Genomic DNA, 25,906 nt, shown 5'->3' on the forward strand with positions numbered 1-25,906 from the left:
CCTCTGATGTCATCGTTACAGACCAGGGAGGCTGTGGCCTCAGGAACCTGTGACAAGATGCTGCGACCTCCTGTGTGGCTTGTGTGGGAATGTTCAGCCCCTGAGCCATAGACAGGGCTCGTGCTGTGCCCCTTCTTTCCTGTCTTCATTCTGATGTGGGAACTTGTCTCTGAGGAAATCAGGCCTCTGGGCACTGGTGGGTGACCACCTCTGTGACCAAGCTCCTTTCAAGAATGCGAGACACGAGTTCTTTCTTGGAGGCGTGTTGCATCCTATGCTGTGGCTCTCATTCAGTCATTCATTTTAATGGGCACATAATCATTGTACTTATTCCTGGGGTACAGTGTGATATTTCAGTACATGAAACAACGTGTAAGGGTTAGCTCAGGGAAATTGGCTGGTCTGATCATTACACATTAAACGTTGATCATTTCAGGCTGGGGTTGTAGAGCGGTGGCAGAGCACTTGCCTAGCAAATGGGAGGCACTGGGTTCAATCCCCAGTACCACATAAAATAAATAAATAAATAAGAAGTTATCATGTCCGTCTGCAACTGATAATATTCTAAAAGAAATCAATCATTTCTTTGTGTTGGAAACATTCGGAGTCTTTTCTACTTGCTGCTTTGAAGTATGCCGTGAGAGCTTGCTGTATGTAGTTCTAGAATACCTGTGCTACATACAGGGTGGGAAGAGTCACTGCCCCAGCAGCTCCTGGACCTGTCGGCTGTCCTCTCTCCCTGCTCCTCCCCCACACTCCTGGGCCCTGGGAGTCACTGTTCTGATCCTCAGCTCTGAGGTCCACATGTTAACTGCCATGTGTAAGTGAGAACATGTGATGTTTGTCTGTCTGTACCTGACTTATGGATTCTTTTGACATCTCCTTTCAGATCTCATCCTTAAAAACCCAAATCCAATCTCAGGAATCGGACTTGAAGTCCCAGGAGGATGACCTGAACCGGGCCAAGTCAGAGCTGACTCGGCTGCAGCAGGAGGAGACCCAGCTGGAGCAGAGCATTCAGGCCGGCCGAGTGCAGCTGGAGACCATCATCAAGTCTCTGAAGTCCACGCAGGAGGAGATCAGCCAGGTATTGCCATGGAGGCTGCGGCGTCCCTGCCGTGTGTGGCCGCACCGGGGCTCTTCTGCCAGGCAGTCCCGTGGGCAGGTGTCACTGGCGAGCTCAGAATGGCTGCAGTGCTCCTGCAGATTGCCTTCCATCTCACCCCCTTCTTCCTGTGGGTTCTCTTCGTGGAGGCCTGGACAGGAGGTTAAGTGCTGACTGCTCCCCAGGGCGTGTCCCCAGCCCTGTTGACGTTGGCCTGGAGGCAGTTTGCCCCCTTCGCCAGCCCTAGCACAGTCACCCACCTGCAGGGCTGGAGAGAAAGGGGATGGGAGGACGTGCTTGCTGGTCTGGTCCTCACGGAAGCAAGAAGGACGAGGTCTAGAAATAACTTCCATGTCCATGCAGAGCAGCCATCCTCCACATGCTGACTGAGGGCAACATGTCACCAGCGTCAATCCACATGGGACCCTGAATTGCCTGGAGCATGCCAGGATGGTGCTGGCTTCTTGGGACAGGCAACTGCTGCCTGCTGGCAGAGGACAGTCCCTTCCTTGCTTTCCTTGTGTGATGGTCAAAGGCTGCCACCCTGGCCCTTGGGTGTCCAGTCTATAGAGTGGGTTATGAATCTGGTCCTTGACAAGTATCCAAGTGGCTATCCAGGTGCGGTGGTGCACGCCTGCAATTCCAGCAACTCGGGAGGCTGAGGAGGAGGATGGTCTTAGCAATTCAGCAAGACCTTGTCTCAAAATAAAAAATAAAAAAGGGTTTGTGGTAAAGCACCCCTGGGTTCAATCCCTGGTGCCAAAATAAATAAGTAAGTAGAAGCTGTGTTTCTTTCCTGGACTAAACCAGTCACTTTGCTCTCTCTGCCAGTTTGTAGGCAAAAGTTGATCCCTGGTGTGCGTCATTCCACGACTGGGTGCCCTGTGTTATGCCTGGTTGTTAGTCAGTGTCCGTGGGATTATTCAGTCTTTTCCCTTCCAACTCTTGGGAGTTTGTAGAGTTGAGATGAGACCCAGGACCCCCAGGTAGACAGGAATGATGACAGTGACTGATGGTACCAATGGCTACTACTTATTAATGCCCACTTGGCCAGACCCTGCAGTAGGTGTTTTCCCCCTTCTTTCTTTCTTTCGTTGGTCCTGGGAGTGGAACCCAGGGCCTCGTGCCTGCTGGGTGAGCGCTCTTCCACTGAGCCACAGCCACAGCCCCTTTTATTTTATTTTTGAGATGGGGCCTTGCTGAGTTGCCCAGGCTGGCCTCAGACATCCGCCACCCTCCTGCCTCGGCTGAGTAGCTGGGATTCCAGGTATGGCCGCCGTGCCTGGCTTCCCTGGTGCCTCAGTTGTTCCATTTTGGAGGAGAGGAAGCAGAGGGATGAGGTTGCTGACTTGAGCAGATGTGAGGCCGAGTTCAGGGGCACACCTGGGTCTCTGAATGCAGAGTGCCACCTCTTCACGGACACTGCCTTCCTCCTCTGGGCAGGAGGGACAGCATGTGGGGTCTTGAGACCCTGTACAAGAAAATGATTATTAACTCCAAGCAAAATGGCAAATTTGGGTTTTGTCCAAATTTTATTTTTTTTAAAGATGGACACTTATTTTTATGTATTTTATTTCTTTATTTTTTATGTGGTGCTGAGGATCAAACCCAGTATGTCACAAGTACGAGGCAAGTGCTCTGCCGCTGAGCTGCAGCCCCATTTTATCTTATTGAGAGTCGGCAGAACATTTTTTTTAACCTGGGCTCTCTGGAGTAGTAGGAAGGGTCACATCTGGTTTACAAGTGGTCTCCTTTTCTGGTGGCAAAGATGGTCTGCCACACTCTTCACCCGTGTGAATGCCCCAGGTTGGGCATCAGGAGTGAAAAGGTCTTGCCTGTCACGTTTCCCTGACTCCCTTGACCTGGCGCTGTCTTTGTCACAGGCGAGAAGCAAGCTTTCGCAGCTGCACGAGAGCCGCCTGGAAGCCCACCGGAGCCTGGAGCAGCATGAGCAGGCGCTGGGCGGGGCTCGCGGCGCCAGCCTCTCCGACCTGGCCCCCCTGAGCGACGGCGTCTCCCTGGCAGAGAGGGGAAGTTTTGGAGCCATGGTAAAGGTCGAATAAATGTGTTAGAGCCCCCCATCTGCCCCACCTACAGGACCTGCTGGGCCCACCTTGGTTCTGCTCGCCCTCAGGCTGACCTTGTTCTGCTGTCGTCCTGCATGTTAATGCCGACCTGCAGCCTGGGGTGGGAGACTTGCTCTCCTTCCTGGTGTCCAGGACAAAGCCTGTGATAGGCCTGAATCTTTGTAAAATCCACTTTTCTTTTTTTGTGTGTGGTGCTGGAGATGGAGCCCAGGGCCGTGTCCATGCTAGACGAGCACTTTACCATTGAGCCTCACCCAGCCTATAAAACCCATTTTAAAGACCTCCATTAGAAGCATTTACAGTGGTCCAACCACCCAAATCTGGAGGGCTTCTCAAACCAACCAGAATTGATTTGGCCTCTTCACTCCCTGTGTGAGGTCCACTAATAGGGGACCTGGGGAGTCTGTGCGTATGTTTCCACAAGGAGCACCTTGGATATTAGATAGGGCCGTGAAGATTCAAAGCCTGGCAGGCAGCCTCCCAAGGTATTGCTGTTTTGACCACAAATTGGCTTCTTTCCTGAAATTTCGGTTATATTTAAAACTCAGCACTTTATTTGAGACCTCGTGTTCTGAGGCTCCGATCAAGCCCTGGGTGGGCTGTCAGCTTTTAGATGTCTGTGTGCTCTCAGGACAGAGACCCAGACATGTGTGACCCTTCTCTCAGGTTGTCACAGCTCCCTGTTTATGCCAAAGTCTGCCGACGCAACCCTGAGCCCAGGCCTGTGCAGTGTTCCATCATGTGGCTAGTGAGTGGGTCTCTGCTATGGAGGGAGCTGCTGGGTGGGTGGCCTGGAGGCTTCCTGGTGCTTTGTTGCCCTTACCTATTGTCCTTTTGCTACCAGCTGCTGCTTCCAGGCTCTGCCCCAGAGTCCTGCTCTCTGCTTCTGGGATTCCTCTTCCCTCTGTGGTAATAATGCAGCCTCGCTGTCCACAGGGAGGACCTGCCTCTGTTCCTTTCTTGATGTATTTCTCTCCTTCCTGGCCAAGTACTTGGTTCCAAGAATTTATAGGAATGCACGTGCCTCCCTGGACCTTAGCAGACTCTCTTGATGTTCTTCCCTGTGTCTTGTCTCTGGCCCCCGCCACCCTCAGACTCTTTCCACTGTGGACTGCCACGCGGGTTCCTGTCCACCCTGGGCCTCGTCAGCTTCTTGTCTAAATTCAAGCAGCAAGCACTCCTCCTCTGTGAGTTCCGTGAGCCAGAGTCTCATGCTTTGCTCCTGGCTGTCTTTGGTGCGTGTGTTTCTGCCTTACGGCCAGCTCTTGGTTTTCTCATCTGGACTGTTCCGCTCGCATAGCTGGCTTGTCCTGCGGTTGTAGTCCAGGGAAGCGCTCCCTCTTAAACATCTGTTTTGTGAGTTTTATAAGATTGGTTTCCTTGAGTAGAAGGAATTGAGGTGACAATTTGCAGGTAGCTAGTCACTCCCCTCCCACCCTCCAAGGTTTTTGTTTTACCTTGTCATTTTTGTTTATCTTTTAAGCGAGGCCAAGTTTATACAGTAACCACTCACTCGTGGAACGTAGACGTCAGATATGTTACGTAGAAACCTGCAACTGGTGTCTGAAAGAGAAAGTATTTATCTTGTTGTACAAATACAATTTTTAAAGCATTTTGGGTTTGTTTCCATTTCTTAATAAACTGTTTGAAGAGAGGGGTCTTTGTTCACTGCTGCATTTCGAGACTGCTCCAGAGCAGAGTCCATTCTCCTAGTTCTCTTTGGAGGTGCAGTGGGAGGCTAGTTCCTGAGAATAGTGTGACCAGAATGGCATATCTGTAACTTGGTGTGGCCCGCTCTCCTCAGATCACTAGTGTTCAGCTCACAGGATGTGACTTGTCCAAGAAATGCAGGATTCTTAAAGCCATGTTTATTTACTTGTCTATTCCGTGGTGCTGGGGATGGAACCCAGGGCCTCATGCGCGCTAGGCTACTGAGCCACCCCAGCCCAACGCTGTATCTGTTCCTTGTTTCATCTGGTCGTGGGAATGTGTGCCTCTGCTCTCCGCCCGTCAAGGGGAGAGAGAGGAATCAGTGGCCCCACACCTCCACGTCACTGAGAGTCTGTTGTGACAGATTGGGTCATCTGTCACAGGCAGCCCAGAGCTAGCTTCTAGGGATTCTTCCACAGTTATTAAACAGGAACTTATTAGCTGGAGGTTAAACCTTCAGTGACTTGAAGTCAGCGTGTTGGTGTGGCAGCTGGCCCCAGAGCCACAGCAAGGCTTTGTCCTCAGACAGCTTGCTGCAGTGTGCATCAGCTCCCTCTGAGTCACCCCCCTTTATCCTGGTAGAGTCACACGCTGTGTGACATTTCAGTCCATGAAGGACCATGTAACCCAACCTTAGGTCACATCCACTGGTGACGTCATAGCTTAGTTTGTGTACATATACTCTGACAGTCACATAACAACAAAACTGCCTGGTAACACTCGGCGGGTTTCCCTGTTGGTAGCAGCACAGGGCTACATGTGTGCCGTGCAACCTTCAGGTTGCACCTGTTCCACTGTCCTGGTGGGTGGCAGTGGTGTGGCACTCACAGCACCTACACGACAGGAAATCTAGTTTTTAATTCAGAGTCTATGAAATGGAATGAAAACTACCTTTCTTTACCTTAGTAACCTGAATCCCGCTAGTCTTTTTTCTTTTTTGATGGTACAAGGGATGGAATCCAGGGCCCCATGCGTGCTCAGCATGTGCTCCAGCACTGATAGTGTCTTCCTGGGCTCCTCCTCTGATGGGAAGGAGCCAGTTCCTCTTGAACTCTCTCTGGCTGTCAAAGCAGGACTTGCAGCCAGAGTTCCCAGAATCTTAGGTCTCTTCTGCATCGTTGTACCCTGTTATTTCATAGTCTTCATGTCAATCAAAAACACTAAGTACACCAGCTTGTTAATAAAGGTCACTTAACAGCCAAGTGGAAGCTTTCACTGTGAGGCCAAACTGTCGTTCTTAAGCTCACGAATTTATCCAGGTCCTCATCCCTCTCTCTTCCTTTGGAATCAACACATTGCTCATCTGAGGTGCCGTGTGGGAGGCTTTAGTTTCTGGCTGTCATGCTGGCTTCCTCAGATCAGGACTGCTCCGTCTTTCATCTATGCCCCAGAACCCTGTGGGTTGCTAGCAGGGCATGTGCTTATCGGGGTCATCAGCACCCTGGCCTGCACACAGCCCACACACTTCTCCAGGTGCGGTGCAGTGGGCCTCTGTGCTTGACTTGCCTGAGCACCCAGCTCAGTCTCCCCACTTTGAAGCTCTGTGGTTGGAGACTCCAGGTAACCCATCCCAGGTAAGAAAACTGTCTGTGTTCTTCCACAGCCAAGACTGAGGAAGAGACCTGCTTGCCCACTTGACTTCCTTCACAACTAGGATCCATGGCTTTCTCTTACCCGGTACCTCTGGGACCATCTTGTGTCCCTAAATCAGCCATCCCAGGTGGAATCAGCTTTGTTAGAAAATTTATTTTAGACCTTTAATGTTATTTCCCCAAACCGTTGCCTGTGTTGTCATAGAACCCTTGGCTTTGACACGACTTGGACTTGGTTGGCTGGAATAATGGGTCCGTTTCCAATCCCACAGATGCAGATGTGTCTGCCAGATTCAGGAAGGGTAGTATGCATTTTAAAAATACCACAGGGAAACACTCATGTTTTCACTGAGGGTGTGTCTTTAAGCAAAACATGCCCCTTGTTTCTAAACCAAGCACACTGTTCCAGGGATGTCACAGACTCACCCTCTTTCAAGCCATTTTCCACTATGAAAATATGCTTTTCAAAAGTAAATGTTTTTTTCTTCTGGTTTGAATATGCTTGCTTGTTTCTAGAAATAAGCACCTTTTTTTAAAAATGCAAAGTGCTGTATATGCTCTAGTAGTTCTAACTGCATAAGTCCCCATTTCCTCCCAGGGTGCAAACACCCAGCATGCTTCTTGGTGTAGCAACTAGATTTTTTTTTTTGGCGCCAGGGATTGAACCCAGGGTGCTTAACCACTGAGCCATATCCCTGGCCCCCTTTTTTTTTTTTTTTATTTTGAGACAGGGTCTTGCTGAGTTGCCACTATACATTTTTAAGTGCCCATATTGCTGCACATTCACTGAAACAAGATGATGGAGGGAGCGCACACTTCACAGTGGGGCCAGCGCTCTAGCTGTTGGGTGACTCTTAAACATCTCCGTTGTAACATTTCCAAAAATACTGCATGTTTTTAACTCAGTGTTTTAATTTTTTTTTTTTTTTTTTGAGACTGGGTCTCACTGTGTTGCCTGGGCTGTCCTCAAACTTCTGGGCTCAAGTGATCCTTCTGCCTCGGCCTCCCTAGTAGCTGGGACAGAGGTGTGCGCCCCCGCCCTGGCAATAAACAAATGAAATTCAATCATGGCACATAGACAGCATGAAAACTCACCGTCTTAACCACGTTTAGGCGCACAGCTCTGGTCTTAAGCACATTCACCCACCTCCAGCTCTGTCCCATCTTCTCGAATTGGAACTGGGTCCATGCAACACTCGCTGCCCGTTCCCACCTGCTTAGCCTCTGGCATCCACCTTTCTACTTTCTGTTTCTGTGCATTTGATGACTAGGGGACCTCCTATGAGTGGGACCATTTGGTGTTTGTCTTTTTGGGATCTGCTTATCCCCCCCCCACCCCGCATGATGTCCTGAAAGTTCATCCACATTGTAGCATGTAACCAAGTTTCCTTCCTTTTTTGTGGCTCAATAATATTCCCCTACACAGATGGATCACATTTGTTTACTTATTTATCCATTGATAGACATCTGAGTTGTTTTCAATCAAATCAATTTTTATTTTAGAATGGTAAATTTATAGGAAAATTGCAAACATAGTGCAGAATTTCCCTGTGATCCTTATGGTATATTTGTCACAAGTAGTGAACCAGTGGTGAATGTTGTTATTAACTCAAGCCCACATTTCAGTGATTTTTTTTTTTTCCCTAAGTCATTCTCAGGGTCACAGTACTTCAAGTGGAAATGCGAGTTAGGGGTAGAATTCTGTATTTCAGCTGCTTTAAATCAAATAACAAAATCTCTGTCCTGTCTCTTCACAACATTCTAGGATGACCCTTTCAAAAATAAAACCTTGTTATTTAGCAACAACACGCAAGAATTGCATCCGGATCCTTTCCAGGCGGAGGACCCCTTCAAGTCTGACCCATTTAAAGGAGCTGACCCCTTCAAAGGTATCTCACTTGGAACCCACTTTCCCATTGACGGCCTCTTTGCTTTATTCCATTTAGAGTTGTCGATGGCAGAAAAGCTAGGAATTGTACAGTCTGAAATGCAGGAGGCAAGGTGTTCTTCGTGCCTATAGAAAGTCTCTGACTCTTGCCTCACACAAAGCACTAACAAACTGAAGCCACCGGTTCCCCTGGGAAGGACTCCAGCTCCCAGCAAGACTCCCAAGGCTGAGGGCAGCAGTGCTGGCCCTTCGGCCTTCCAAGGCTTCATTTCCTCATCTCCAGCAGGCCGCGTCCTCCTTGCTCACCTCACGGGGTTCCCGCAGTAGTCAGAGCAGTGACTATGAAAGCCAGTCCCCTGCAAACCCCAGGTTCCTACATCAACCTAAGCTCTTAATCATGAGTTTACCCAGAATCACCACAAGTCAAGAATAACAGAAAAAATCTGGAAACAAGGTTTCCTATCTTCTCTGAATTTCTCAGAGCCAAGGAGCACTTCCAAGAAGCCTATCTGTACGTTTCTGAGAAGAACTCCAAGCTAGGGAGTAGGCTGTGGGGGTCCCCTCTGAGTTTCAGACCTGGGCGGGAGGCCTCTGGGGTCTAAGAGATGAATCGGGCAGTTCCTCAAGCTCAGGGGTGCTGTTTCTCACTGGGGCACGCGGGGACCGGGATAGCCCAGGGTTCCTCTTGCTGACGGAGGTGGGAGGCCCTGAGATGGAAGGAGACATGGTGTAGAAAGAGAAGTGTGGATGTTCCCAGCTCTGGCCAATGGCGACCAGCCACCATACCTTCCCTTTCATCTCAAGTGTCCTCGCCAAGAAAAACCGCCTCAGCCAGCGGCCCTGCCTGCTCCCCTACTTTCCTGTGCCCAGAAAGGGAAACAGCAGGCAGGACACAACAGAGAAGGAGATTATGGTCTCCTTAACTCAGGCAGGTGGGAGTCAGTGAGAGCCTGGTGGGTGGGCTGCGCTGTCCAGTGGCCTGCTTCCTGGCTGCTCTCGTCCCACTGAGCTCAGCATTTCTCTCTCCAATCCAGGTGACCCATTCCAGAATGACCCCTTCGCCGAACAACAGGCTGCGTCAACAGGTAAAGGTCTTTGTTAAATGTTTCTTGGACGAGTCCTCAGACTGTTTGCAGCCTTAGTTCAGGTTGAGGAACATGGAGAAAGTCCCCAGCTTCCCTGGCAGCTCTTAGAGTGAGCCGTAGGGAGGCTGATCCCAGAGGGAACCTGACTGTGGAACCAGCCTCCCTCTGACCTGATGCCCCTTACCGGTGTCACTGTACCTGAGGCGCAGGCCCCGGTGCAGAGTTCCTGGGGGCCAGGTATGCAGAGCAAAGTGATCACTCATGTCACAGTCCCCTGGGTCCACCTGTCCCTCGTAGTACCCCTGTCGTAGTACCCCTGCCCCATGGGACTCTATCCACACAAACCAGAATGGTGACAGCAAGACGGAAAAAGATGTTATCACACTGTGCGTGAGCCTGGTGGCTTGTTCTCCCTGACAGTGGCTCCCAGTCCTTTGGCTCAGAGTCCCTGTCTGCACCCTGCCTTTGGGCATTCAGTGTGTGGAATTTACCTCGCCTGCTGGCTGGCTTCTTCCTTCTGAGGTGACGTTCCTTAACATAACATGTCACCATTTTAAAGTGCACAATTTGGTGGCACTTGGTATGTTCACAGTGTTGTGCAGCTGTCAACTCTCTAATCCCAAAGTATTTGCATCCCCTGAAGGAGACCCTCTTCTCATTGCTCTCCCCACCCCTGCTTTCTGTCTCTGAGGATCTGCCCACGTTGCCTATTATCATTTTTAAAATCAGCTTTGTCAAGTGTAATTTACGCACAAACACAATTCACTAATTTTAAGCATACACCCTTCCCACCTGTGGGTTCTGCATCCATGGCTGTACTGAGGCTCAAATCAAAAAATACTAAGAAAAACATTGCAGCCGTACTGAGCGTGTTCAGAGAATGGCAAGTGTTTGTGCAGCAGTCACACTGGATCAGGTATTGTATGTCACCTAGACATGATCTGACGTCTTCAGGAAGATGTTCATAAGTTCAGTGCCAACACTATACCATTTTTTAGAAGGGTCTTGAGTATCTGAGGATTGGGTGTCTGTGAGGGTCCTGGACCCAACTCTCAGGGATACTTGTTTGAGATGAATTTTGACAACTGTGTAGAGTTGGGTGAGTCTGGAGATCACTGTCACCCTGAAGGCCTCCCTGATGCCCACGCCCTTTTCTCGGCCTCTGTCCTCTCTGGGTAACCACTGCCCACTGTGTCACGGTCGTCCTTGCCTCTTCCAGAGCTCACGTGAGTGGTCCACACAGTCGTGTGCTCTGCTGGGTTCTGATGGGTTCTCTCCTAACGTCATCGCTCATGGGACATTTTTCCTTCACTTTCCAAAACACCTTCTAGATCCATTTGGAGGGGATCCTTTTAAAGAAAGTGACCCATTCCGTGGCTCCACCACTGATGACTTCTTCAAGAAGCAGACAAAGAATGACCCCTTTACCTCAGACCCATTCTCGAAAAACCCTTCCTTGACTTCAAAGGTGAGTGGCGTGGGGAGGTCTTGGGGGATGGCTGTGTGCTTGCTTGGTGTGAGTGAATGCCACCTTCCCGACAGCGTCCTCCCTGTGCTCCTCGTGAGCGTGGGCCACAGCGTCTTTGCAAAGCTGGCCAGGTTTCTCCAGGGGTTGGGGTCATGGGCCCGGCCTCCTTCTTGGGTAGGGAGATGGCCGTTTGGCCCTGTACTGCCGAGGCTCCTCCTGTGTGCCATGGTGTCCCAGTCAGCTGCCCAGGGTGCCAAGGCAGGGTAGGAATGTGTCCTTAACAGCTCCGAGTCTTCTTTCTGCCATCCCCTTGACCTGCTGTAGTCACCTGCTTTCACTGCCACTTTGTCTCCCCCAAAAGACAAAACAAAAGTGTCACAGCTGGGTGCAGTCCCAGTTGCTGCAGAAGCAGAGGCAGGAGGATCACTGGAGCCTGGGAATTTTAAGCCAGCCTTGGCAACATAGCCGACCCCATCTCGAAACAATTAGCACACACTCAAAAACAGACCAGGCCAGACCACCCCTGGGGTCTTCCTAGTACACAGCACTGATGGTAGCCTGGGCCACCTGCCTGCCAAAGTGGAAGTCACTCTGTTTTCTATTCTTATAACAAAATGCCTGAGGCTGGGAACTTTAAGAGGTTCATTTTGGTCCTCTGGTGTGGGCCTCTTTATATCCCAACACTACAGAGAAGTGGAAAGGGAGATAGCCACGTGCACAAGGGGCATGTGTATGAGCAAGGAAGCCTACAGTTGGGGTGGGGCCAGGCTTGTGCTTTTTACCCCAACCCGCTGGAGGGAATTAATCCTAGCACTCCTGCCCATCCTGACTGGGGCCATAAGTGGAAAGTTCCACATCTGACCTCATGTGAATTATCACAGTGAAATGCAGATATACTAACAGAGCGATGTAAGGTCACCACTCAGCTGTGTGTGTGAGGTGTGTAAGACTCATAAATGAATATACCATTATATATATGCAGATGTTCCAAAATCCAAAGCCCAAATCAAATTGGCCCAAAAAATTTTAGATAAGGGATGCTCAAACTTTCATTTTATTATTAGCATAAAAATTACTTAATGTCCTTAAGATTTATAGTGATGATTTTTCATTCCCGATCTGTTTATGAATTTCGTTGATCTTTTCCACAAACCAGCTTTTGGCTTCTGTAATTTTATCTACTCTTCTTTTCTATTTCATTGCTTTCTTCTCTTTATTATATCCTTACTCCTTATTTTGGGTCTGTTTTTCTTTTCCACTTCTAAAACCTTAAGATCCAACTTTCAGTCATCATTTTTTAGCTTTGTTTTCTAATATACATTGAAAGTGACATGTTTCCCTCAGACACTGCTGTAGCTGCACCCCATCATTTAGGTAATTCGTATTCGTCACTCAGTTGGAGGTATTGTCAGATGGCTTATGATTTTCTTTTTACCTGTAGAGTATTTAGAAGATATTGTTGCATTTCTAGACGAACCCCTTTTTTTCCTAATTATCTTATAATATTGATTTGTCTGTAAATCTGTAATTAGAGAACATATTCTGTGTTCTCATTCCTTTTAAATTTATTGAGAATAGTGGATTGTGCTCTATATTGGTGACTACCGCATACACTAGAGAAGAATTTGTATTTGTCTTTATGATTTGTTTCTTTGTTTGCCTTTTATCTCTACCAATGACTGAAAGAGGGGTGTTAAAATAGTCTCTTATGATTGTGGGATTGTGTGTGTTCTCCCTTTAATTCTGTCGAGTTTTGCTTTGATGCTCTGTCAGGTACATACAGATCTGTGACGTTGTGACTCCTGAGGCAACAGCCTTTGGACGTTTGGTGATATTCTTTGTCTTTAAACCTATTTTACCACATATCAGAATCAAATCATCTTCTTCATGGTTACTCACTATCTATCTTTCTTTCAGGCATTTATTTCCAATCTACTCGGGGCTTTGAAGGTTGTCTTTTATAATTGATGTATTGTGGGCTGGGGATGTGGCTCAAGCGGTAGCGCGCTCGCCTGGCATGCGTGCGGCCCGGGTTCGATCCTCAGCACCACATACAAACAAAGATGTTGTGTTTGCCGAAAACTAAAAAAAAATACTAAAAATTCTCTCTCTCCCTCTCTCTCTTTCTCTCTCTCTCTCTCTCTCTTTGTCTTTAGAAAAAAATAATAATAATTGACGTATTGTTAGAGCTCTTTTAAAATTCAGTCTGGAAGGCTGTCTTTTAAATGAAGTTTCTAGTTCATTAACATTGAACATTCACATCATTGGCCTTAAGCCTACTGTTTAATTACTTATGTGCCTTTTATTCCCATACTTGTTCCTTTGTTTTCATTTTCCTGTTAAGTTAGCCAGCTTTTTGTCACAGTGACTAAGGACCTGAGCTGACGTTAGCAATGTCAGAGTGCTGCCGGAAGGCAGACCCATACTCAGAAATCACCCAGCAAGGCAAGTTCCACTTCTGCCCAAGGTGAGCTCCCACACACCTGGCCAGCAGCGCTCTGGGCAGGGTCTGCCCAGGTGTCCTCCCTAAGGCAGCAGCCTCCCGCTCTGGTAGGAGGAGTTCAGGGTCCCACTCTAGGCAATGGACTGATCTACACCGGGGAGGGCAGGGGGGGCATGATGTGATCAGATGGCCTGCTGCACTTCAGACGTGGGACCGGAGACTGAGGGCAGAGGGGGACGTGTCGTGAGGCTCAAAATGGCTCCACATGGTTCAACCACATGCTTTTGTAACTTAAAATAGCTTCATCTAACCATACATTATGAAATTGAGGTTTTAGATCATAGCAGACACATTTTCGTTCCATATTAGGAAACTCACGCTATAGGTTTGACAGAAAAGAGAACATTAATCTTACAATAATCAACTTAGAAGAGCAACAGATTACTTTCCTGGCCTTAGCATGTGGTCACTTGGCCGTGTGGCTGTGGGCAGCACAGCAGGTCCTGGTGGGACCACGTGGCTGCTCTTCACAGCAGCAAATAGAGAAGAAGGGACCAGGGTTCCAGTAGCACCTTCAAGGGCACGTCCCAGTGGCCAGCTTCCCTCACTAGTCCCTGCCTGCTGTGGGCTCACCCCTCCCACGTGGCCTTTGGAGGTGCTGTCGAAACCACAGCATCCGTCTTTTGTATTGTTTGGATATTTTCTAGAATTTCCTTTTATCCCATATCTTTGCATTTTGATTATAACCCTTTAATTTTTTTTTTATAAAGGTTGCTTTAGGGACTAACAAGTAGAATTCAAATTTTCATCGTCTACATGGTGTTGACGTTGTATACGTCATGTTAAATGTAAAATTTGCAGCCACATAAGTTTCTATTCCTCTACCAATATAGCTGTCACATAAGTGTCATACATCTAAATACATTATAAACTCTAACACACAGTTTTCATTTTTATTTAATCCATTGTTTATATTTTAAAGAAATGAAGAAGAAAATATTGCCTTTTGGTTTTACCCAAATAATTACCATTTCTAATGCTTTTTATTTCTTTGTGAAAATGGACTTTGCCTCCATTATCATTTTTCTTTAGTCTATGAACTTCCATACACACTGGTAGTGCAGGTCTGCTGTCCTGCGTTCTTGTCCACCCACCCCCATGTGTGCTCTCTCTTTTCCTTTTTTTTTTTTTTTTAATTTAAAAATTTTTTTTAGTTGTTGATAGACCTTTATTTTATTTATTTATATGTGGTGCTAAGAATTGAACCCGGTGCCTCACACATGCCAGGCAAGTGCCCTACCGCTGAGCCACAGCCCAGCCCTCACTTTTCCTTTTTGTGGTGCCAGGGATTGACCCCAAGGCGTTGGGCACCTGAGGTTGCTCTCCCACTGAGCTGCACCCCAGCCCTGTTGGCATTCTTGGAGAATACTTGTACTCCATGCGGTATTCTTTTTTCTTACTTTTGGTGCTTTTGGGGTAGTCCATTGTCTTCCAGCCTCCATTGTCCTTGATGAAAAGTCATTAATTTTGAATAGTTGTCATTTTGTAGGCAATCTATTATTTTTCTATGACTGTGTTTAAGATTCTGTCTTTGGCGGGGCGCAGTGGCACACACCTGTAATGCCAGAGGCTCCAGAGGCTGAAGCAGGAGGATCGCAAGTTCAAAGCCAGCCTCAGCAAAAGCAAGGTGCTCAGGCAACTCAGTGAGACCCTGTCTCTAAATAACATGCAAAATAGGACTGGGGATGTGGCTCAGTGGCTGAGCGCCCCGAGTTCAATCTGTGCTGCCCCCTCCCCCCACAGAATAGATTCTCTCATTATCCTTGGTTTTCAATGGTTTGTGAAGTATCTGGATGTGATTTTCTTTGTATTTACGCTGTTTAGGATTTGCTGAGCTTCTTGAATTTATAAATTATGTTTTCCACCAAATTTATTAAGTTTTTAGCCCTGAGTTATTTGAGGTGTGCATGTGTGGTGCTGAGGATCTGGGCAAGCACTCTACCTCTGAGCTGCATACCCAGCCCCAGTTTTTATTTGAAAATGTTTTCCTGCCCTGCCCTATTTTTTCTCTCCTCACTTTCCGGGATACAGTCACCCACACTTAGACCTTTCGTTCTTCTCCCACAGGCTCCTCCTCTCTTTTCATTCTGTGTTCTTCAGATTGGGTGATTTCTACTGATCTCTCTTCTACTTCGCTTATTCTTCCCTCTGTCATTGCTTATACAGCTAACCTAGGAAAGTTTTTATTCTGTGTATTGTACTTTTCCGTTCTAGAATTCCCATTTGTTTCTTTTGAATACTGTTTCTCTGCTAAGATCATCTATCTTTTTCATTAAGTTGAAGCATATTTTCCTTTATCTCATTGAGTACAGTTATGATTGTGGCTTTAAAGTTACCCTTGTCTGAGAATTCCAACCTCTTGGTTATTTTGAGATTAATGCCACAGAGTGACTTTTCCTTTGGGAATTGATCACGTTTTCTGGACCTTTGTATGTTGAATGGTTCAGAAATGTGTCCTGCACACTGTTGTCTGTCTGTTGTGGAGCTGGAGTTCCCTAATATTCTCCCAGAGCACATGGATGCTTTCGTTTCAGCAGGTAATTGACTTGGTGAAACTCACTGCAAACACTCTCCCTGACCTTCAGCTGACAGAGGGTCAGGTCTCATTTTAATTCCCATGGCCTCAACTGTTAGCTGCGTTGAATCTGTCCTCGGCCACTCAGTGCAGGGATCAGCCTGAGACTTGGGCAGTGTGCATCATGAAATCTGGGCTCCTATTCTCTGCCTCTCCTTTCTAGTTCCTCTTCCCTCTTCCATGGTCATGGTCATCCCATCATCTGGTGTGCAGGCCAGAAAGACAGCAAGTTTCCTACTTGAATTCTAACCACCTGTGCTGTGCCGCAGCTGTGCAGCACCTTCAGGGTGTAGCTGTCAGAGGGGAAACTCACCCTCACACTGTGTTCTTCTGCCTGATCTTATTCTTCTCCAAAGTCTCCTTGCTTTGATTCACTTTCCAAGTCTTTAGGTTGCTGATTTTTTTTTTTTAATTAAATCCAGATTTTTGTAGATGTTATCTGTAAAAGGGTCAATATATTAGCATTATACCCTAATATCTGGGTCAAGTGTAAGTGATCTCACCCTCCCTGTGGCCTGGCACTGTGTACGGGGTCCTTAGATGTCCGGGGAGTTGGCTGAACGTGTGGATGATGGAACAGATGCTGCTTTTTACACCTCTTCTCTCTTCTCACTCAGCTCGACCCCTTTGAATCAAGTGATCCCTTTTCATCCTCCAGTGTCTCCTCAAAAGGATCAGGTGAGAACAATGGCTTATTTTCCTTCCTGACTGTTCCTTGGGAGAAGAGGAGCCCACCTAGTTAATACTTTTCTTTCCCAAACTGAACGTGGCCTCAGTGTGCACATCATTAGTTGGGGGCTCCCAGATCCATGCCTGAGAGACCATTAGGCCAAGGTGGATGCCCCCTGGCAGCTCTTCTTCCTGAGCAAGAGCTGGATCTTCCAGAGCAGAAGTGGACAGTGGGAGTTCAGTAATAACACAGTTACTTGTTCCTCCTTTAAACCTTTAGTGTGTCTTTACTGTTTCTCCCAAAAGAATCCACAGTTGGACTGTGGGTGCTGACTTGCACTGGGTCTTCTGAGTTTGAAGGAACCTTGGCTCCCAGCGTAAAATTCAGATGCTCACCCAAGCCTTAAAATAAGGGAGCATTTGCTTCTGGGCACAGGTCTCGCTTGGCCCTGCTGCTGTGCCTAGCAGCTTGCACATTTTGGTGCAGAACTTGGTACCAGGGGCAGGTCAGCTGCTCTAGGCAAGACTCTCTGGGGCCAGAGAAAGCTCAGCAAAAATCTCTCCCTAAGCTGGGCATGGTGGCAACACCTGTGGTCTGAGCTACCGGGAGACTAAGGCAGGCGAGTCTCTCGTGCTCAGGAGTTCAAGGCCAGCCTAGGCAATGGAACGAGACCCCGTCTCAAAAGTAAAACAATAAGTCCCTCCTGTAGACAACAGCCTACATAAACTGTGTGGGTCTTGGGTCACCCTCGGGTGGCTTCTGCTCTCCCTCTCCTGCTCCCTTCCAGCAAGCCAGCAAGCTGTGCCCCTGCAGGAACTTGTTGCCCCTTTGAAAACTGAGCTGCACTGGCCCTCTCAGAGCCAGCTGTCATGTGAGAAGCTGTGTCTCTTAGATACCGAAGCCACGAGCCATAGTAGGCAAAGAGGCTGTGCCGAGGACCTTCGCTGGGCCATAGGTCTCGGGTGCATCAGTGCAGCCTCTGAATCTCCGACTCAGGGTGCCCAGTACCTCCACTTGACCCCCAAAGGCATGCTCTGGTCGAGACCTGTAACCCCGACCTTGTTGGTGCTGATTGCAGATCCCTTTGGAACCTTAGACCCCTTCGGAAGTGGGTCCTTCAATAGTGCTGAGGGCTTCGCTGACTTCAGCCAGATGTCCCAGGTAAAGCCCCTCCCACGGAGCCCCTGCCTCTGCCCGTGTCTTGTGCCTCTTGGTGCCGTGTGTATTTCGCAGTGTGTGATGTCACGTATGTATTTCCCTAGCCCCTCGCAAGCTCTGAAATGGGTCCTCACGCCAGGCGAGGAGTGAGCAGGCGGGGCTAGAAAGCACCCCTGATGGGCGTCGGGTGCATTTCCTTCCCTCCTTGGGAAGCTGGCCGAGCCCCAGGTCCCTCCCAGTGGCTTGGATGCCATGGCTGCCCCTGCTTCCACTGGCGACTGATGAGTGTCAGATCGCAGATCATGAAGTTGTCACCTCTGTGGCCACACAGGAACTCAAGAAGGCATTAGGCACACAGTCCCAGGAGGGTTGTGGGCAGCAGACCCGAGGCGTGACGTATGTGGAGCTGCCGGGACACATGTCCTGAGGGTGTTGGAAAGTGAGGGCCAGGCTGTGGACACACGCAGCTGAGGACTGAGCTGTTCAGCAGGGCAGCAGGAACGAGACTATGGTATCAAGCCGTGAGCACGGCAGCCGTGAGGGCGGCGGCCTGTCCCTGGACCCCTGTGGGCCACAGCGTGCAGGCTCCCTGCCGTGGGGCTCTGCTGTTTTCACACGTCTCATGGATTTTTACCGAATGCCTGCCCAGGTACCATGAGCACTCCAGGAAGAGGGAGGTGACCACAAACAGAATATAGTCCCCTTCTGGGGACCCCGTCCCAGTTGGGAAGACTCGTGAGCCAGATGGTGGTGAGGCGGATCAGGGTGGGGAATTTCATCCAGAGTGACCAGACCCATCCTCTGTGGGTGCTGCCAATGGTGTGTAGGAGGAATGGGTGGGAGTACGGTGGTCCCTCGGTGTCCATGGCCAGTGGCCCAGCACTTCCTCAGATACCAAAGCCTGCAGATGCTCGAGCCCCGTATGTACCACGGCGTAGTATTTGCATAGAAGCTGCACGCATGCTCCTGTAGACTTGGGCAGTGTGCGTGCTCTGGCCTCGCAGTGCTGGGCCTGTCCAGGGAACCGTGACGAGGAAAGAAGCCTGTGCTGCTTCAGTACAGACACAGTTATTTTTCGGGTACTTTTGATCTGAGGTTAGTTGGTTGAATCTGTGGATGCAAAGCCCACAGATGTGGAGGATGGACATGTGAAAGGCCCCCAGCGTGGGCTTCCCGTGCCGCAGCCCTAGGCCGGGCGCCCCACTGAGCCGGCTCCCCCGAGTCCTGGCTCGCTGGCTCAGTGCTCACTCAGCTAGTGGAGCAAACAAGTCTCTGGTGCCGAAAGCTTGTGGTTGGCAGCAGCAGCAACAGCGTGTGATTGTGGCACAGGGCTTCCGAGAAGCACTTGAGGTTCTATTCAGGTTTTCAAAGAAACGTGTGAGCGTGAACTGGCAGCAGGGCCAATCCAGCCCTGGCCGAAGGCGGAGGGTGTGCCTACACTCAGGAGCTGGTCGCAGGGCACCCAGTGGCACTGGTGCTGGGTTGCAGCTGTGTCCTTTTGGTGCAAGGAGGGGAGAGCCACTGTCCCTCACACTGCAGCGTTGTACACCAAGTGGAGTTGGCTGAGGGCCCCGGGCAGTGAGTGTGCGCCTGCCGCTGCTCTTTTCTTGGTGGCTCTTACATGTGCACCCAGCCCCGGGATACCTACTCCCAAGTCAGAAAACTCCTGCCACATGGTGGCAGCAATCTCAAAGGAAGGGGTCCAGGTTGTCTTCTCAGGCCGTCCCCACTGGGCCTCTCTTCCTGAAGGAGGTGGCTCCAGAGAAGGAGACTTGGGACCCTCCTTCTCTATCCTCATAGTCAATACCAACAAATGGCAGCCAGCAGTGGCCTGAGCTAGGACAGGACAACGGCCCCCAGCCGGCTGTTTAGCATGAGTGAGGACCCCTGTTTTAAGATGAGTCCAAGCCAAAAACCTTGTGGACAGTACTGCAGTGGCCGGAGGGCAGCCAGCCCGGAGGGGCTCTGGGCCTGGATGGCAGCATGGCCTGTCCAGTCACTGAGCCCGGCCCTTCCCTATTTCTGTGCCCATCTCTTTCTGACCTAAAAAAAAAAATTGCACTTTCCCCTTCTGGTGATCTTCCTCCCCTTGCTGCGTACCCTGGAGTCAGGCTGTCCCCACACATGTGCAGTTGTGATTTAGTCAGTCCCACTTCCTGTTCTTGGCGCCAGGCCAGGACAGTTGGACTGGACCGTGGAAAATTGGTGTCCCGTACTAGATTGTTTTGTTTCCACCGTTCCGTTGGCTCCTGATTTCATGACACTTGTACAGCTAAATCTTGTCCTCAGAGCTGTTTTTCCTTTTGGTTACCTTTTGGTTTTTCAAGAACAACATCGGGTATATAAATAAAATGCTGAGGGAAATGAAAGTAAAGTGGCAAGAAGGGTCCTTTTTTTAAAAAAAACCTTTCTTAAAGAAAAGAAACAACAGTGCCAGCTTTTCCCCACCTGAGCAGGGCGGGGGTGACACACATGGTGCCCACCCCCAGTGTCCCCCCCCACTTGGCTCTGCGGTGGGGGCGGGGCAGTTCCTCCAGCAGACTCCAGCCTGCGCTCAGTGGAGAGCCCCCGCCACCCCAGGAGGTTTTCTAGACAGTATTAAGTCTCAGTGACACTGGCTTGCTTTAGAAGCAAATTCTCCAATGTAAGTTTTCAGAGAGCATTTAAAAATAAGTAAATAACTTATTTATTTTGCCCTCTTTCCCTATCCACACCCCAAAAAGCCACTTACAAAATATACGGTTGGTTGTGAGCCCATTTTTAGTGACTTTTCTTCTGGGTTTTTGTTTGGTTTTGTTTTTGTGGTGCTGGGGCTGGAACCCAGGGCCTCACACATGCCAGGTGAGCACTCTGCCTGAGCCTCACCCCCGCCCTCTGCAGCTGTTTTTAAAGCCAGGTCTTCGTGTTTCTGGCTGCTTTACAAAAGCTCCGAGCCACAAGCAGTTCTTGAAAGGGTGAACCCAGAACTGTCTCTCTCAGTGCTGCTGTTCACAGTGGCCTCTCTGTCTCTTGGATTGTAAGCACACCTCACCCCTGCCTAGCCCAGAGAGCCCCGACAGCCCTAGGAAACCTTTCTAAAAATAGTGACTTTCCTTGAAGTGACTGCCCGAGTAGGAAAGAGTGGGGTCCCAAAGGAGACTTCTTGGGAAACCTGAAGTCATGAAAGCTGGGATTCGGAAATGACGCAGGCACTGGGTCTTGGGTGGGATCTAACACTGTGGTAGGGAGCCAGGCAGCGCTTCTGCTGGAGCCTGCCCCTTGGAGGGAACTGATTGGTTCAGCGGGTTTAAACCCAAACCTGGAGCCATGTCTGCGTAGCCTAGGGTCTCAGCCAGCCTGGGGGTCAGGCAGCCTCGGTTTCAGCGTGTCCCCAGATCTCACCATTAATGAGCTCAGGGCTTAGCACACCCTTTAGTCACCCAAGGCCTGGTGCACAGCCCTCCAAGTGGGAAGGCTCACCTCGGTCATGGTGAAGCCCGCCCAAGCCCCCTGCACCACCCGTGGCCAGGGGCTCTCGCTGAGTTGGGAGAAACAGGCCAGAAGACAGTGCACACTCACTGCAGGGTCCCTCGACCTAGAGACCCACACCCACTCTGCACCCCTCCCCCTGAGCCACTGCTTCCCAGCACCCAGGGCAAGAACTGGGGTCTCTGTGTGGGCCTCATACTGCTCACTCCTCCTTCTGCTAAGAAAATGGTTTTAATTCCTGCCTGCCTGCTCCGAAGCCATGAAACAAAGTAGACCTGGGGCCTGTGGGTGTGCTCTGATGATGGGGGGGAACACCAGCAGGTGGCCCAATGCGCCCTTTCTATCTCCTCCGTCCCCTCACATTCTTCTCTGTAGACCCTAGACAGCCCAGTCAAAGACTAAGCCCAGGACGGCATTGCCCACTCTCGCCCTACCTGCTCTGGGCCGGGCTCTCCTGTGAGCAGGAGGCAGTCCAAGTAAGGTGTTTGTAGCAGACGAGCCTTCTCCGATCCTTTTTTATATTGACAGTGCTAGGGATCAAACCTAGGGCCTCATGCATGCCAAGCAAGTGCCCCACCACTGAACCATATCACTAGTGCCAGACTTCTCAGATTCTTGCAGGCATTGAAAGAAACTCTGTATAGCAGCTCAGTTCACAATAGCTAGACTATGGAACCAACCTAGGTGTCCCTCATAGATGAATGGATAAAGAAAATGTGGTATATATACTCAATGGAATATTACTCGGCTTTAAAGAAGAGTGAAATTATGGCATTTGCCAGTAAATGGTTGGAGCTGGAGAATATCATGCTAAGCAAAATAAGCCAATCCCACAAAACCAAAGGCTGAATATTTTCTCTAATATGCGGATGCTAATTCACAATAAGGCGGGGGGGCTCTAGGGAAGAATAGTGTTATCTTAGATTAGAGGGAAGTGATGGGAGGGGAGAGGAGGGGATGTGGGGATAGGAAAGAAAGCAGAATGAAGCAGACATTATTACTATGTATACATGTGACGATTACATGACCGATACATTTCTGCAGAAAAGTGAGAAATTATATCCCATCTACATATGATATATCAAAGCGCATAAATGCATTCTACTGTCACGTATAATTAAAACAAATGAAAAAATTACAAAAAAAGAAAAGAAACTCTGTTCCCTTTCCTGTGCTTGGCATAATACAGGAGTCCCCCCTTAACCATGGGGCAATCATCCCCAGACCCCCAGTGGATGCCTGAGACATGGGGAGGACCAGGCCTTGTATATGGTGTACTTCCCCCTCACACACCTGATGAAGTTTGCTGTTACCAATTAGGCGCAGTAAGAGGTTAACAACAATAATTAGTAATAATGGCCTTAATGATGTGCTATATTAAAGGAGTTTAAAACTTATGAAGCGTTTATTTCTGGAACTTTTCATGACTGTTTTGGAGCCCTAGGTAACTGACACTAAGGAGAGTGATCCAGGGAAGGGGACCGCTGTGGTGGCTGTGCTGTCTTTGTCCACTGCCAGCACACACAGCCCAGCGAGATGGCCTGTCATCTTTATCTCTTAGAGATGGGGAAACCAAGGCACAGCGTGGTCAGCAGGTGGCAGAGCTGGGGTTTGAGCCTCTACTCTGACCCCCAGGCTCTGCAGCCTGACTGGGCAGACATTCTGGAAACTCAAGCAACAGATTTTGAAATGAGGCTCACTGCCCTTTGCCCTTACAAGGACACCTGTCCGCAGGGGTGGAGGCCCCTTCTCCCCTCCTTGAGGCCCTGCCAGGCCAACAGCTCTCTTTGCTTGAAGCTGCCCAGCAGGCCCGAGTGCATTGGTGGGAGATGAATCTAGGGGTGGCAGCCCTCGCTTTCTTTAGGAGGAGGAGGTGCCTTCTCCTCCTCCCCACCCCTCAGCTGGCTCTGTACCCTGCCTGCACCCATGTGTGTCCTCCAGGGGCCTTTGGTTGGGGACAGTCTGACCAGAGAGGACGTGGGCAGCCAAGGACAATGCCAGGTGCTCTGGCCTGGGAGGTCGAGGGTGCAGACTCCAGCCCAGCCCACAGTGCCCCGCTGTGTTTGGGCAGCTGCCTCTCCTTCCGTGCCTCAGTTTCCCTGTGTGTAAGTGGAGGTGGTGGCAGTAGAAGTCCCTCCCAAGGCCGCTGGGAAGATGAGGTGAGATCAGCAGAGAGCTGAGGGGAGCGGGGGGGCCCACAGGGGCGGGGACTGAGAATCCTTTTGAGGTGCTTCCTGCTGTGGACCCTGCCACTCACCTGTGGTGGGGGGACCTGGCAGTGGGTAGGGGTGTTGCCCTTAAGACTGCCCGGGCTGGGCAGTCTCGGCTCTGTCTTGAGGTTCAGGTGGCACCGTGACTAGATTCTGGTGGCCACATCTCTGAGTAGGTGCTGAAGGCTGAGGTGGCGCATCTTCCTGGACGGGTGCTGGAGGTGGCGTTGGACCCTCCTCCCCACTTCTCCAGCCATGGCTGGGTCTGGGTTTTCCAGGGAAGCCGGGGAGTGCCCCTTGGTGCCCCTGTGCCTGTCCCAGGCTGCCCTGCTGGCTCCGTGTCTCCCGCCAGGGCTCTGCTGCCCCCACACGCTCCTCTTTTCTGTGCCCTTCCAGGGTGACGTTATCATTTTACCTCTTTCTGCCAGTTCCTCCCGTTTCCTGTCAGTAGTGGCTCTCTGTGTCCTAGGCTTTCCTATTTTATATTTTAGTTATTTATATTTCAAGGTATTTTTATTTTTCAGTTATTTTGTACTTAGTAAGAATGCATTGTTTTCTGTATTAGTAAAACTGTAGTTGTTTTCTATTTTACTGAACAATTTAGTTGTTTTGCTGGTTCTCACTACTCCCAGTAGAAAGCCATTTTCTCTGGCCTAGGAAGCCCCGGCACCTCCTTCACACACAGGGCTGGGCCGGCCCTGTGTGGCAGGGCTCGACTGTCAGTCTGTCAGGCACAGTTCATGGCTGCCCTCTGGTGCTGGCAGGCGCTGGGGTGAGGGCAGCATCCCCCTGGAGGCCGATGCTCTGCTGGCTCTCAGCAGCAGGTGACAACCCCATCAAGATGAGCGGTGGGGGCAGTTGCTTGCCCTCAGGCGGGAGAGGCCTGGAAGCCTGTCACTACAGTGGTGACAGGTGCCCTTTTTGGTGATAGCAGGACACCCCAAACAGGTGCAGTCAGTAAAAAGGGCCCCAGAGAGAGCTGGGGGGGAGGCACGAGCAGGGTCTTGCCAGTGTGTGAAAAAGAGGGGCTTAAGGAGGGGGTGGGCCAGTGCCCCGGGGAGACTAGTGTGAGCAAGAGCCTGGCCAATTCAGCATGAAGGACCGCAGGTTTAGGGACTGAGGAGGGGTCTTGGGGGATGGAGACCTTCAGGTACAAGGGCAAAGAGCCGGGCATGCCAGGGGGAAGGCGGGCCATGCCTGGAGGAGAGCTTGGAATGCACTGGATGCGTCGGGGCCATTGGTGCCAGTCCCCCCCCCCCACCTACCTGTCATCGCCACCTCTATCAACCAGCCGACCTTCACCCCCTCCTATACCTATTTCTACCCCCTCTGTCTCCCCACTTGCCTACGGACCCCTCCACCAACGTCTAACACTGTAAAACCAGGGGGCATGATCTGATTTGGGTTTGAGGCAGTAGAGCAGAGGTGACCGAATCAGGGGTAAGAAGCCACAGCAGAATGTGCCAGGCGGTGGAGGAGCAGCAGCATATGGGCAGCCCAGGGACAGAGAGGGGCTGCAGCTCTCTGACCCAGTGCCTAAAGCTGCTGTCACTGGTCAAAGACAGTGACCACCCAGGCTGGCTCAGCGGGGAGGCAGCCCACGGGGTCTACCCTAGTCCAGTCAGCAGAGAGGCAAGGGGTCACCCTGATGAGCACTAGCAGGGGGCCAAGGGGACCCTGTGGGAAAGACCCGACGTAGGCCAGGGGATGCCCTTGAGTGACGTGAGCCTGCCGAGGAAGAGGGCCGCCCTCTGCTCCTTCAACATGTGGTGACTTGCCCTTCACAGGCCAGAGGGCCCCTGCTGTCCAGGGTGGACGCGAGCCGGAGCCTGAGAGCCCCTGGCCCCAGCAGCCGTGTGCCGCAGCCGGAGGTCAGCGGCCTCAGTGCGTGAGCACTCACTGGTGGACACATTGCCTTCCTTTTATTGACTGTTTTGCCTCTCTTTCATGTCCTCTCTTACAGCCCCCAACTTCTGGCCCTTTCACCTCCTCCTTGGGAGGGGCAGGATTCTCAGATGATCCCTTTAAAAGTAAACAGGACACTCCTGCTCTGCCTCCGAAGAAACCCGCTCCTCCGCGGCCTAAACCGCCCAGTGGTCAGTACACTTTCTTCTCTCGCAGCCGCCTGCCTGCGGGTACAGGGCGGTAGGGGGACCAGGGCCCCTCTGTTGAGCAGCCCAGCGTAGAGCAGAGCCCTCTGGGCAAGAGGGTCCCCCTCCGCCCAGTGGCTGGGTCCCCACAAACATGGTGTGTGCGTGGTGCGTGCCTCCCACCGCCTGACCTGTCCCCAGCCTGTGAGCACCTTGGCTTCAGACTGCCTGAAAGTCAGTGCCACCAAGATCCTGGCTGTCCCTCAGCAAATAGGCCACAGCAGCACTGGCTGCTGA

The 25,906-nt window shown here is 50.5% G+C and overlaps 1 protein-coding gene across 7 annotated transcripts in view; it reads left to right on the plus strand.

The window, feature by feature from the left end:
• Eps15l1 (epidermal growth factor receptor pathway substrate 15 like 1) overlaps positions 1–25,906 on the plus strand; it is a 97,432-nt gene that overhangs the window by 50,995 nt on the left and 20,531 nt on the right. For 5 of the 7 annotated variants that reach the window (XM_027932622.2, XM_027932623.2, XM_027932626.2 and 2 more), the window contains 8 exons: positions 890–1,087; positions 2,989–3,153; positions 8,260–8,383; positions 9,417–9,467; positions 10,799–10,935; positions 16,631–16,691; positions 17,762–17,844; positions 25,483–25,615. In XM_027932622.2, the coding sequence (XP_027788423.1) occupies positions 890–1,087; positions 2,989–3,153; positions 8,260–8,383; positions 9,417–9,467; positions 10,799–10,935; positions 16,631–16,691; positions 17,762–17,844; positions 25,483–25,615 (952 nt within the window). The remainder of the gene's footprint in view (positions 1–889; positions 1,088–2,988; positions 3,154–8,259; positions 8,384–9,416; positions 9,468–10,798; positions 10,936–16,630; positions 16,692–17,761; positions 17,845–25,482; positions 25,616–25,906) is intronic. The other 2 variants (XM_027932627.2, XM_071601452.1) reach the window with 1 other exon arrangement.

The sequence above is a fragment of the Marmota flaviventris genome, chromosome 1 (genome assembly GCF_047511675.1).
Source record: "Marmota flaviventris isolate mMarFla1 chromosome 1, mMarFla1.hap1, whole genome shotgun sequence".
NCBI classification, from domain to species: Eukaryota; Metazoa; Chordata; class Mammalia; order Rodentia; family Sciuridae; genus Marmota; species Marmota flaviventris.